At 45.8% G+C, this 13,411-nt stretch overlaps 1 protein-coding gene across 3 annotated transcripts in view; it reads right to left on the bottom strand.

The window, feature by feature from the left end:
- Window positions 1-13,411, bottom strand: part of Nub1 (negative regulator of ubiquitin like proteins 1) — a 35,139-nt gene that overhangs the window by 3,848 nt on the left and 17,880 nt on the right. For all 3 annotated transcript variants that reach the window (XM_052719918.1, XM_052719917.1, XM_052719916.1), the window contains exons 6-11: window positions 12,669-12,851; window positions 12,432-12,520; window positions 11,308-11,414; window positions 4,065-4,248; window positions 3,372-3,479; window positions 2,054-2,206 (exon numbers count right to left, since the gene is read on the bottom strand). In XM_052719918.1, coding sequence (XP_052575878.1) covers window positions 2,054-2,206; window positions 3,372-3,479; window positions 4,065-4,248; window positions 11,308-11,414; window positions 12,432-12,520; window positions 12,669-12,851 — 824 coding nt within the window. The remainder of the gene's footprint in view (window positions 1-2,053; window positions 2,207-3,371; window positions 3,480-4,064; window positions 4,249-11,307; window positions 11,415-12,431; window positions 12,521-12,668; window positions 12,852-13,411) is intronic.

The following is a 13,411-nucleotide window of genomic DNA, read 5'->3' as shown; positions in this document are numbered from 1 at the left end:
AGTAGAAACACAGGATCAGCCCAGCACCTCATGAACCCAGAACCCAGCACGCAGCATAAGAACAGGCAGGTTCCTATGTGCTGGGGGTTGGAGGCCCCACAGGTGGGCAGCTACAGTATCATGTCAGAAGAGTTTCCTGCCAGAGTGAAAGGTCATCTCAGCCTCTGGTCACTTACCTGGGGATTCCTATCAAGGGGCTAGGAACATCACTTTGGGTAGGGTTGCCTAGCACGACACCCTGGTTCTGTCCCTCACATCAGGAGAAGGAAGGACTTAGTTCATTTAGTTCTTTGACAAATGCAGACCCAGAGTGGCAGGAATCGAGGCAGCAGCTCCCACCTCACTTTAAGTTCCCATAGGAGCGCCTCTTCTGTGGCACCCCAAGAGTATCTTCCCAACATCTCCTGCCCTGACCAGCTCCCAGATGAGATCCGAATGGTATCAGCGCACACCAGCCTCAGTGAGCGGTTCAAGGGCAGCTGGCTCAAGAGCGAGAAGGACTGGTGGGCATTCGGGGTGTGATCAGACACAAAGGGGAGGAGCGGACCAGGTCCTTGGCAGCGTGCGTGACCACCAACTCACCTAACCTATCACCCTGCCCAGGGCTTTTTCTCTGAAGATCACTTAATTCAGAAGTGCATATATGTATGACATGTAAGTGTTCACACACGTACATGTATACACGCTCATTTACATTTGTGGTGTTAGGACCCAATGTCTTATGCAACCCAATAATTCTGCAATATTTTTTATTCCATCTTAATTACTGTGTCTCTCCTGTGTGTGTGTGTGTGTGTGTGTGCACATGGGTCCAGGGGATCAAACGCAGATCACTGGGCTTGCCTGCAAGCTTGACACTGATGCTATCTCATCTCTCACGGCCCTCCCCACTATACTTTCAAAGGCAGTCTCTGAACCACAGACACCTCGGTGTAAACGAGAACCACCTTTGCCAGTGGCATCACAGGCAGCCATGGTCACAACTGAATTATATCACTATATCATGAGAATGACTCATGAACTACTGAGCATTGCACCATGTTTTCAGAAAGTACTTGAAAACAGAGGCTCTCCACTGAAGTCGTGTGGTGACGGAGCAGTAGGAAGGTGGAAATGCGATGTTCGAAGGCTTGCTTCCTGCTGCTGAACTAGACAGCGCACAGCGCCAGCTTCCCTGACCTGTCCCTGACTCCTCAGCGAGGCCCAGGGACGACACTAGAACAACAGACGAGGGCTGACAGTCCTGCTGACAGGTCATTACACAACTAGCCCATGGGTCCATTCCCACAATGACTAGTGTCTCCTGCCCCTTCTGTGGCCCACGGGCTGCTGTGCTTCAGGGTTCCCTGGGAAATGGGATCCACACAAGAAGAGTGTCCGGCTGGAAAGCCCAAAGAGACTCTGCCAGCCTTGAGAAGATGGACACCTGTCACCAGCCCTCCCTGACCTCAGGTTCTCGGCTGTACAACAGGCTGGGTATGACAGGGTCCCTTCCTTCCAGCTCTAGAATTCTAAAACTTCCTTTTGTGAGCTTGTTATAAATGACTGCGGCTTTTAAGACCTCTTTTCTATCATCTGACATGTTTCCAGGCAAGAAGGCAATCCTAAACTATCATAGTGGCCTCACAGGCTGTTTACAGTCCCTTTGAAACAGCTTCCAGAAATACAATCTGGTGGGGATGTAGCCTTGTTGGTAAACACTTGCCCAGCATCCTTGACGCTCCAGGTCCCCTCCCCAGGACTGCAGAAAACAGGGTGTGGTGAATGCCAGTAATCCTAGCCCTCACAGTTACTAGCAAGGAGAACCAGAAGTTCAAGGTTACCCTTGGCTTTACCACTCGTTAGAGGCCAACCTGGACTACATGAGCCCCTGTCTCAAAAAAAAGGGGGGGAAGGCAATGTATTCCTGCCCTCCTGATTCTTGTTCACACCTCTTCTGGCATTCTCTCTGGTCTTTCCCTACCCAGTTCAGAAAAGAAGTACTGTTTTTGTTTCTTAACCTTTTCAAAGGGTCCAAGCCTCATGGGAGCTGAAGAAAGAAGTGAGAACTTACCTCTCTGCGGTTGGAAATGTGAGTGGCTGCATGGTCCACGTTCCCATCACAAGCCCGCAGACCAAGCCGGGCTTCTTGGGCAGTGAACCCCAACTGCAGCAAGTTGTGAACTTTTGACGGATCGATGTACAGCTCTTTAAAGAGCTGGCTTGCCTATCAACAGGAAATAACAGAAGACTCATGCAACAGCAACAACATCAAAGCTTAGCAATGCTAAAGCCCCTAAGTCAGGCCACCAATGTGAACTACTGCGTGGGAGAGTATGATGGTGGTGAGCTTGTCTAACCTATCCACCGTCAGGAAGGAAAACAGACAACACTATCTCTGCCTGCATAGCCAACCAAGTGGGCAGGCTGAGTGCTGCAGGAGTGCCAGAGCGACTGTAATACATTCCTGAGTTTAGCTGGCTGCGGTGGTGCATGTCTGTAATCCCAGCAATCAGGAGGTAAAGGCCATCTGGGCTGACAGCAAGACCCTGTCTCAAAACAAAAAGAAAAAAATCCACGGAATCTGAGCTGCACATATCATCTACAACTCTCTGTAAACGGAGGCAGAGCTTTTCTTTTGTCCCAACCGCCTTATCACAAAAACACACAGAAGCGTATATCAGTTATAAATGCTTGGCCGATGGCTCAGGCTTATCACTTACTAGCTCTTACATTTAAACTAACCCATTTCTATTAATCTGTGTATTGCCATGTGGCTTTACTGGTCCTCTGGCATCTTGGTTCTTAGGCATCTGGCTCGAATCTCCCCAACTCCATCCCTCTTCCTCTAAGTCCTCAGTTTGATTGTTCTACCTAACATTATCCAGCCTTGCCATAGGCCAAAACTGCTTTATCATCAACCAATGAGAGCAACACACATTCACAGAGTACAGAAGGACCATCCCACAGCATTTCCCCCTTTCTGTCTAATCAAAAAGGAAGGTTTTAACCTTGTAGCTGGGCTGGTTGGTGGTTTCTATGTCGTGTGAAGGTCTGCCCTGACTCTCTGGCCCTCTCTGCAGTGGCAGAGGTACCAGCAGGAACAATGGATGGGAGTCAAAGCCTGCACAGCTCTGGCCTGGCCTGCTCACCTCAAGATGCTCGAGAGCAGGGCAGAGACTTTACCCAGTTAAGGTGATTGTCATTTTGAAGCGTCCTTATTGCAGCATCTTGCCTGAACCCTAACAGATACAAGTGTTCATGCTGTATGGGAGGGAGAGGATGGGAGGAAGGTGCAGGGCCCTGAGGGGTCAGTCTGAGCGTAATTCACAGAGCACTCCACTGCCAGTCACAGAGGCGCAGGTGAGGGCAGACCCAGCTGCCTTTCTTACCTTGTTGAGATAGTCCCGAGCCTCCTCTCCATTTCCACTGTGATAGTTTCGAATCCCTTGAAGCAAGTAGAGTCTTAAAAACAACACCTTCTCTTTCCCACAGTTTCCCTGAAGTCATTGGGAGAAAAAGAATAAGCTGTCTTATTTCTAATTGAAGGGTAGCACTCTCACTGATGTGACCATCCCGTGTCTCCACAGGAGCAAAGTGGCAACACTAGAGTGCCCATGGCATCATTGCTGTCATTGGGAAGATTCCCAAGCATGGAAGGAACCAGTCACAACACCTGTCTCCAACCGCTACAGGCCATGAATAAGTCAGTAGCTCTCTCCTGGTCGGAGTGACTGAGTGCAGGGGTCTGTAATCAGTAAACTGGCTTTAAAAACCTCCACAGAAGTAGTGAGACTAAGCTGCACAGGTGGTGCATACTGTAATCCCAGAACTCTGGAGGCTGAAGCAAGAGGATTAGGAGTTCAGGGGCAGCCTGGGCTACATGAGACTGTCTCAAAACAATAAAATAAAATAAAACCCAGCCGGACTAATTAAACACTTAATACCTGCTAAAGCCTTGTTTTACAAAGGGGATATTTTACACTGCTGCCCAGATGAATCACCTCTGGCAGCAGTTTCCACATCTGGACAGGAATAAATGTGCCCATAGAAGTGGGTTCAGAAAACCAATCACAGTTACGTACTTTTATGTGGACCAGTCTCTGGTGATTCTCTCCATAACAGTTTTTAAAGCACTTCTGGGCCAAGTTCAGCTTCTTCTCTGCATCATCGAGGCACTCCAGTTGTTCCAGGCGGAAGTAGCACCACACGATATCCAGCTGAAGAACCGCGTAGTTGTCCACAGTGTCCAGCAGCTCTTTGCACTCACTGCAAGAAAAGGAAGCCATCAATGCGGAGCCCTTCAGCCCTTGTGGGTCCCCAGAAAGCTTTCCAGCTCTTGCTGCATCTCTAGGATTAACTAAAAGGATATTTATTTAAAATATGGATCCTTGTAACTGTTGCCTTGCTTGCTGACCTTGACCTTGACATCCTCCCTATGCTAATTCCCTGCCGGGTTCCACCCTCCTGAATGCTTAAGGGAAGTTCCTTGTCTGTGTATCCTGCATAATGGGCATTAACAGCTTAGATGCAAGATTGTAAAACATCTGTAGCGAACTTCTGCCCTCCAGGGTTCTCCCATTGTGCTGTAAGCCTGTATTTAAGACCTCTCCCCTCCTTCAATAAACAGCATTTGGCATTAAAAACATTAAAAAAAAAAAAAAAAAGGGAGAGCTCAGCCCAGAGCAAATGACTACCCCACCCACCCTGCCCCAGGCCAAAAAAAAAAAAAAAATATGGATCCTTTGAATGGATAAAGGGGAACTAGGGTTCTCAACAGCAGCACGGTGGCATCTCGCCTAGGACATAGTGGCTTCCAGCTCTGGCTGTGAATTACAATCACCAAGACACAAGAGTCAAAAAAAAAAAAAAAAAGACACAAGAGTCTTTTTCTTTGGAGATGCTGATGCTGAGGACCCAATTAGGGCCAGTGTAACAAGGTTCCCCATGCCAGGAGCTGGAGTCCTATCTCTAAAACCTCCCTGGAGAGTCTAACATGCACGAAAGGTTGACACACAGTTTTCAAGACACCCCAAAACCCCCACTTCCTAAAAATGCCTCAGCTGATAACAGCTACGATGAGACAGGCATGCCCAGGAACTTTCTTGTTGGGAAAACAGTCTGGAAAACACCAGGCTAACTTAAATGCCAAGCTGACTCCTGAGGGCCCATGGACAGGCTGAGCCAGACACAGGGAAAGGATGAAGACACTGCCATGAACTATTTATCTGTACTTTAAGTTGTGATGATGCTCAGTGCATAGTGCAGACCTGACCTCGAGGCGGGAGAACATCTGTGACCACACAGTTCACACGGATAACTTCAAAGCTTCACCCATCTGCTTCCACTGGGATGCTGTTAACTATGAGCTTCCTGCTTTGCCTATTAATATGTGCTCAGCCAAGAGCCCAATCTAATGGATGTGGTCATCAGCCCATGAGGCTGTACACAGTCCAGGGGGGCGAGAACATACAGAACAGTGTTTTTGCATGCTTTCTTCCCTGCCTCTTCTAACATTCCTATTCATTATGAATGTCTTTAAAATAAATGCCACGCCGCTACACACATAGGCCTGGGGAGGCCCAGTGAAAGGGAGTCTTAAAACCTGCAGCTCAGCCTGAAAACTTGCTTTGAGAAGAGGCAGAGAGGCTATGGGTGGAGGTCTGCTCTCACATCCAGGGAGATGCCTTGATCTGCACCCTGACAGATTCAGTTTCTGGGACAGAAATGCTGAGCCATTCACAGAATGCAATGGGTACTCTGCCACACGTTAACTTCGAGGCCTGTGAAAAGCTTTTTCAATGCCTTCAGGAAAGCAGCAAGGACAAGGACAGAAATGGCCTCGTTTGAGTCAATATAATCAATAGTGTGACCCAGAATTGAATATATGTATGGCCAAAACATAAAACCAAAAATATATCAAAGCCCAGGTCTCCTATTAGAGAGCTATGTTTTATTCTACTAGTTTCAAGAAATCAAGCTGGGCATGGTGCTATATACCATTAATTTCAGCACTCAGGAGGCAGAGGCAGGCAGATCTCTCTTGAGTTTGTCCATCTAAGAGGTTCCAGGACAGACAGCCAGGGCTACATAAAGAGACCCTGCTTCAAAACAAACAAACAAACAAACTAACAAACAAACTAATGACTGAATGAGAGAAAAAGAAACCAACATCCACATACTATAGTTTTGAAACTGAATTTGAACCTGATCTTGTCAATTGGGGAGGGAAAATTTAAAAACAAAAACCTAGCATAAAATTGTGTTTTAAAGTATATTTCTATTAATAATGACTTGGTTTGCAGTTTTTTTTTGTTTTTGTTTTTGTTTTTTTTTTTGGTTTTTCGAGACAGGGTTTCTCTGTGTAGAAACCCTGCGCCTCTCCTGGAACTCACTTGGTAGCCCAGGCTGGCCTCGAACTCACAGAGATCCACCTGGCTCTGCCTCCCGAGTGCTGGGATTAAAGTGGTGTCGTGCGCCACCACTGCCCGGCATGGTTTGCAGTTTTAAAAGCTTTGCTATTCAACCAATTTTCATGTTGAAACAGCATTAAAATGGAAGCATTAGAGTCAACTGGAATTAAGATTGGTTAACAGAATTTTTAATTTTTACAGTTATTCTTACTTCTGTGTGTTGTATATATGTGTGTATACATTTGTGTTTATGCAGTGCCCATGGAGACCAGAAAAGGTGTTGGATCCCCTTGAACTGAAGTTACAGGCAGTTGTGGACCACTCAGTATGGATGCTGGGAACTGAACCTAGGTCCTTTGCTGAGGCAGTCAGTGTTCTTAACCACTGAACCATCTCTCCAGCCCAATAGAATGATAAGCTAAGCTTAAGTATCTCTTTTCAACAGAAGTCGGTTACTAGGTCATCCTTTGTTTTCAATGAGGGTCTTCTGCATACCTCCCATGCCACCCACCGTCTCGGCTGCTCAAGCCTTCTTGAACACAGGAATACATCTACTGCTTCAGTGTCCTTGACTACTAATTCGAGCTCTGTGTAGTTTCTGGAGCTGCTTCTGCTGACTGAGCTCCGTCTTCATTTTACTGTGGGCTTGTAATTGGGCACAGTTTATTTTGGTTACTGAATATCGAACCTTGTTAGGGTTGCATTAGGGTTACGTGAAAACATAACAAGCCTGCTGTTCATGGAAAGCTTTGAGGCTGAGGCTGGGCTGGGTGGAACCAACAGCAGCCTTCTTGGCTTGTGCTGAGACAATACCCTTCCCAAAGCTCCATTCGCTATACCATGACCACACAGTTCTCTACTCCTGTTGGTAGGGACACAAACTGCTCCTTGTCCTCTGCAGGCACAAAGGATTGTACCTGCTACTTCTTTCAGGTGGTCCCTACCCAGAAGTGGGTGGTTTCTTCCCATGGGTATGCTGGTTACCTCACTCCATGGAGACTCAAGAGAAACCTCAAGCACTTTCACTGGCCTCATCGGCAGCTTGGACACCTAGTGCTACCTCAACTCAGGGTGATGCCCTGCCTGCCTTTGCTTGCCCCAAACTGCTGGGGAGCTGTTGATTTCTTCATTTGGCCAGGCTTTTTAGGTCCATCATATGACAGAGTAAATCCTGTCCTGCTGCTCCATGGGTATGGCTCAGTAATAAAGCATCTGCTTAGCATGCACAAACCGTGGTTGATTCTCAGCACCACACGTACACAGAGGTATACACACACAGGCACACATGTATGTACTCACAAAAAAGGGGGGGGAGAACTATTCTTGGCATACTAGCCACTGTAAATAAGACAAGTAAAAAGTCATGAAGAAGTTCTGCTTACTTGGGGAGAGGGGAAAAAATCAGGAAAAAAAATGGAATGCTAGGATTCCCTCCATCAGCACCTGGGCTCCTGCTACAGCTGGCTTTCTTCAAAAAAAAAAAAGAGAGAGAGAAATCACACAAATACATAGATCCGTTGACCAGAACCAATAGTTCTCGAGAGGAGAGAGGTAATTATCTACAATATACCTGGAATGTTCCCCAAGGGCCATGCATAACAGCTTGGGCATAAATACACACGGTCACACTAGAAGTGAGTGGAATCTTTAAGAGTGGAAGGTTTTATGTCATTGTGAGGTGTCCTTGAAGGGAACTGTGAGAGGCTGGTCTTTCTAGCCAACTGAGATGAATAGTTCAGTTCCTCAACCACGCACTCACTCTACAAAGCAGTAGAGACAAAGGGACATGGCAAGGCAATAGGGCCAGCTAGTGATAGGCTAAACCTCTAATATGGTGAGCCAGTAAACCTTACTCTATAAGCTGATCACCTTGTGCATCCATATTGAGAGCTGCTGGTAGCAAAAGGCCATGGGAGTATACAGCAGGTGACAATTAGTATTCAGAAGGTCAACCTATCAGAACCAAGGGTTCTGTTGGAGGAAACCATCACAAAAGGCGTTATGGAATTACTGCCTTTTGAATGAATTGGCTGCTTCTTGTTGTAAACTTCTTGTGCAATAACAGCTATGATTCTCCATTTACCGTGCGTTTCCATGTAATGTGTTCATGTAATCTCACGACTGCATCTCAATCTTATGGGCACACAAGATTGTGGATAGCCAAGAAGATGGTTTCTTATTTAACTGTACAATTTTTATGAATAGAAACATACTAAAATATGCTTCATAACTAGGTCTGTTGTTCCATGTGGACTGTAGACACTTGGAGGTCTTGTTCTCCATCCTTAGCCACTGACAAGGTAAATATTGGCCAGATAGAGTGTCCTTGTAGAACTTTCACAGAACGGAACTGCAGGTGCCTGGCCTTGTTGGATCAAAACCCTTCAGAAGAATTATAGCAAACTAGAAGTGACAGTGCAGGTGTCTGGCCTGGGTACATCTTAGTCCTTCAAGAGATCAATAGCACCCATGTGGCCCTAAGCTTCTTCCACCGGCACCTCCCGACTCTGATTCAAAAAACAATTAACACTTTGTATTTATTTCTACACTAGTTTTTAGTGCAAGATTTTAGGCTCAGTAGACTAATTATGTATAGGTCCTGAGATTCAGGTGATTAACAGAAAAGGGCTGTTAACTGACTAACCATGTCTGGATATTATTAATCACCTAAAATAGAACACGTATTTTTTGCCTTTTCCTTAAATCTCTCATTGGTTTAATTTCTTCCCTTGTAACCCTTGTAGCTATCCCTTTAAGAGAAAGCCAGAACTTTTTACAACCTACAGCTGTTGTCAGTCACCAATTTAGCTGAACAAGTCTTGCCAAGTGTGACTCTTATCAGAATGCTTGTCCCTGAGAGTTTACTTTGTAGTTTTTACTAACAAGTTGTTAATGGATGGATATATATATGTATGTATATGTATATGTGTGTATATATATATATTATATGCTTGTGTGCTTGAGGGGAGAACAAGGGAAGAAGAACTAAGATAGAACAGTGAGAGAACAGCAGGAGAAGGTGCACAGAGGAGCTAAGTACGAGGACAGAAAAGAAGCTGTGTAGCTAGAATTGACTTAGAAGAATAGAGTGAATGGACTCAGATTAATTTCTTCGCCGCTTGGTAGTGTCTATTCCGGACCTTAGGAGAAATCTCCACCTGCAGATACCAGTGGGGAATTCGATACATTCATGACCATACCTTAAAAGCACTAATAGTTATTATTTATTACACCTGCTACTTAATGATTTATTGGTATATCATGAACTGATGACATGGTTGTTTTAATGAGGGATCTGACATCTGAAAATCATTTAAATGATTTGTCCAGGGAGAAAAGGTTGAAAAAGACTCACAAAGAAGAATCAAGACTATTTCTTGGCACCCACTAAAGCCAGACTATGAGCCTATGTAAGTTCACTACAACAGTCTCTCCCTCCACACATATTTGAAATCTTCTCTACTAACAAGGTAGGAACAACTATGCAAAGATGTGAAAACTTTTCCTCAATTGTAATGACTCAGGTTTCAGCCTCTAGTGTTCGCATCAGCAGAGAAGCAGCACACATACAGTACAGAGACAGAGGGACACAGCCAGACCCTGAAGCCAGACCACCTTCTCACTCTCCCCAGCCTTGCTCCCTCTCCTTCCAACATCTGGGACAATAAATCTCTTTTTCGTATAAGTTAGCCTGAGGTTTACACATTTAAGACCCAACAGCACTGACCTTTGCAACTAGAAAACTATCATAAACATCTGTATTCATTTCTTTTTTTTTTTTTAACCCCCCCCTCATTTCTTGACATATGGATGATTGTCATGGGAATTCACCAAACACAAAGTCCACACTGAGGCTGTTTACTCTTGACCATTTCCCAGAACCAAGCCTATCTATATCAGGCATCCAACACGTCTGGATGACATTCTCTAAGTACCATTTCCATGAACAGGAACTAGGAACCCTGGGAAACTGCAGAGACTGCCAGCACCAGGTCAAAAGGACACCGGGGCCAGCCAGAGATGGAGAAGCTAAGCATAGCTATACGAAGCACATCAGATCAGATGTGTTACAGCCCATGTTAAAAACATGTATACATACATACATACATACATACACACACACACACACACACACACACACACACCCTGGAGACAAGGGCTTGCAGGGTAGCCCAGGTTGGCCTACAACTTGTGCCTCAACCTCCCAAGTGCTGAGACAGTAGGAATTCACTCTTGGCTTCACCAGTTAATACTGATGAGGGGGGAAAAAAAAGCAAACCTCAGTTTGGTCACATTTGAGGAACCAACTGAATCTGAAAACTAGGAAATAAGGCAAAAGGAGGCAGGCACTTTGCTTTCTTCCTGTGAACACTGCACCTCAGCATAACTGACAGCTCAAGCGGCAAAATACTCCTCTTCAGAGAAATCCAGCAGTGACTGAAGAAGAGGGACAGGGTCACATTCTGCAGTGTTCGCTGCAATATGGTTCAGGGGCCATCACCTTCTGCACCAACACCATTTGTGACGGACAGCTCTGGTGGCAGCACCCTGGGAGTGCAGAGCCTACACACTAGGTAAAAATGAACGGGGGGGGGGGGGGGGGGGGGGGGGGGTCAGGGCAGTTAGAAATACAAAGGAGGGCCGGGCGGTGGTGGTGCATGCCTTTGATCCCAGCACTTGGGAGGCAGAGGTAGGTGGATCTCTGTGAGTTCGAGGCCAGCCTGGGCTACACAGAGAAACTCTGTCTCAAAAGAAAAAAAAAAATACAAAGGAAGAAACAAGCACAAACTGGTGTGTGCCTTAACTCCACACTCCCAGCAACCACTGTGGGGTGAAAATCAGTCTGAAGTTACAGGCAGGGGGGTGCTGGGGCATCCCCCTTACACTAGTATATGCTGAATACAAAAGTACCTACCAGAAATACTTGTCAGCGTCCAGAAGGCACGGCAAGGCTATTCCATACTCTTTTCTCTTCAGGAAAGCTCTGCCCTTCTCATGGTATCCCATAGCTAACATAAGGGCCTAGGAAAGAATGTGGAATTTTAAAAACAGCTCTTTCAAACAAAATTAGTAAAGCATTAATAAAACAAATTAAAAAGCATATTAGCTCTAATGAAAAACAAGGCAAAAACAAAAACAATCAATCTAAAAGCCAAATTAATTGTTATAATTAGAGCTTTCTCTCACTGAAGCACCAAAGCCAAATTCTCACATCAGTGTGGCTGCCATCATGAGTAGCATCCACCCTCACTTTTATCAGTTTTGTTTTTTAAACCACCTGCTGGTCTAGATGTAGTTCTAGTTTTCCAAAAGACTAGACAGGATTAGTGGCCAGTAACTGTTATGGCCTTTCTAAGGAGTATGCAGGTATGGTAGTGTGGGCCTGTGAGAAGCCGAGGAAGGACTGTGAGGTAGAGGCCAACCTGAGCTTAGTAGCAAGAGTATACCAAACACTCATTCTTGGTTGTGGTTTTTTGATTACTTATCAAGACTCCTATGTCAGTCTCCCATCCTCCACCTTCACAAGCAGTATCACTACACACTTCTGAAATACTTGACAATGACAGCATCTTTACATTTGTGCGTGCGCGCACGTGTGTGTATTTGTGCCACAGCACATATGTGGAGGTCACAGGACAGCTTTCAAGACTCTTCTTCTTCTTCTTTTTTTTTTTTTTTTTTTTTTTGTTTTGGTTTTTCGAGACAGGGTTTCTCTGTGTAGCTCTGCACCTTTCCTGGAACTCACTTGGTAGCCCAGGCTGGCTTCAAACTCACAGAGATCCGCCTGGCTCTGCCTCCCGAGTGCTGGGATTAAAGGTGTGTGCCACCACCTCCCAGCTCTTAATTTTTAATTTTAAATAGAATAATTCAAATAGTGCAGTCTACCCCAAATTGTTATTTAAATACCAAAAAGATACAAAATCAAAACCCTAAAATGAACTTGATTCCTAGTCAGAACTCTTCATTCTAAGAAACTTCTGGGCCTGACCCCGCCCCTCTGTTCTGACCGCCCAGCAAGCCTTCCAAGCCTGTACTTACTTTTCTTTCGGCAGGAGGAATTCTGATTGACCTGCCTGTCTGGTTTGCAATGTCTAAGTAAGGCATCCTTTCCGGATCTACCATCTCCGCTGCAACAAAGCCATAGAGTCCGGTTAACTCAGGTGGACGGCAGTGCCAGTGACAACCCTTGAGATGCCACCCTCTGGAGTGAACCCCACAAGAGGCACGGTCCTCTAGCTGTGTATCCGAGGAAGGGACAAGCCAAACTCTGTGTACCTCTCTCTGCCAGGATCTCCAGTCCCCTTTTGGTCCTCTGAATGCGCTTCTCCTTCAGGTCAGCCTCATTCTGCTCCTCCTCCTCTACCTGGAAGTTTTTCCTTGCATCCTCTTCAGACTGTTTCAGCTCCAGCACCATCGCCTTTACATTGTGAGTCACCCCTTGTTCTTCAAGGGTTTTCCCTGGGAACAGCAGAATTGCCTGTCACACAAACTTCCTGGGCAACAGTCCATTTCCTATGGTAAATGGAGTTCTTTTTTCATTAATTAATTTATTTTTGAGTGCGCATGTGTGCATATGTGTATGTGCTGTGTGCGTGTTTGTATACAACTTGCAGGAGTCCTACCACGTGGGATCCCAGGACCAAACTCAAGCCATCAGGCTCTGCAGCCAGTGTTGTTTACCCCTGCACCCCTGCACCAGCCTGGAGAATGGGGTTCTGAGACCTGCAGTCACACTTGCAGACCAGTAGGCCACACTCACTCCTTCCTATTTTCTTTCTCTTTACCCTAAGACCACACTGGAGTAACAGATATCTGAGAGCACCAGGGCAGGCAGCATAAAGGGAAAACAAAAGTGTGATCAACACACGAACTTTACATGCAGTAGCAACAGCAATGACAGCCAGCTCTGGCTATGGTGAAAAGCAGAGGCCACAGCGCCTTCCTTCCACTCCATGGACTTAACTCAGCTTCTGCTTTTCTAGGACACAGTTTCCTCTTGTAATGAGTAGAAATAAAGA

This window comes from Peromyscus californicus, unplaced genomic scaffold (assembly GCF_007827085.1).
Source record: "Peromyscus californicus insignis strain IS unplaced genomic scaffold, ASM782708v3 Scaffold_6__1_contigs__length_162567912, whole genome shotgun sequence".
Taxonomy (NCBI): Eukaryota; Metazoa; Chordata; class Mammalia; order Rodentia; family Cricetidae; genus Peromyscus; species Peromyscus californicus.
This window is presented reverse-complemented; position numbering and strand designations above follow the sequence as displayed.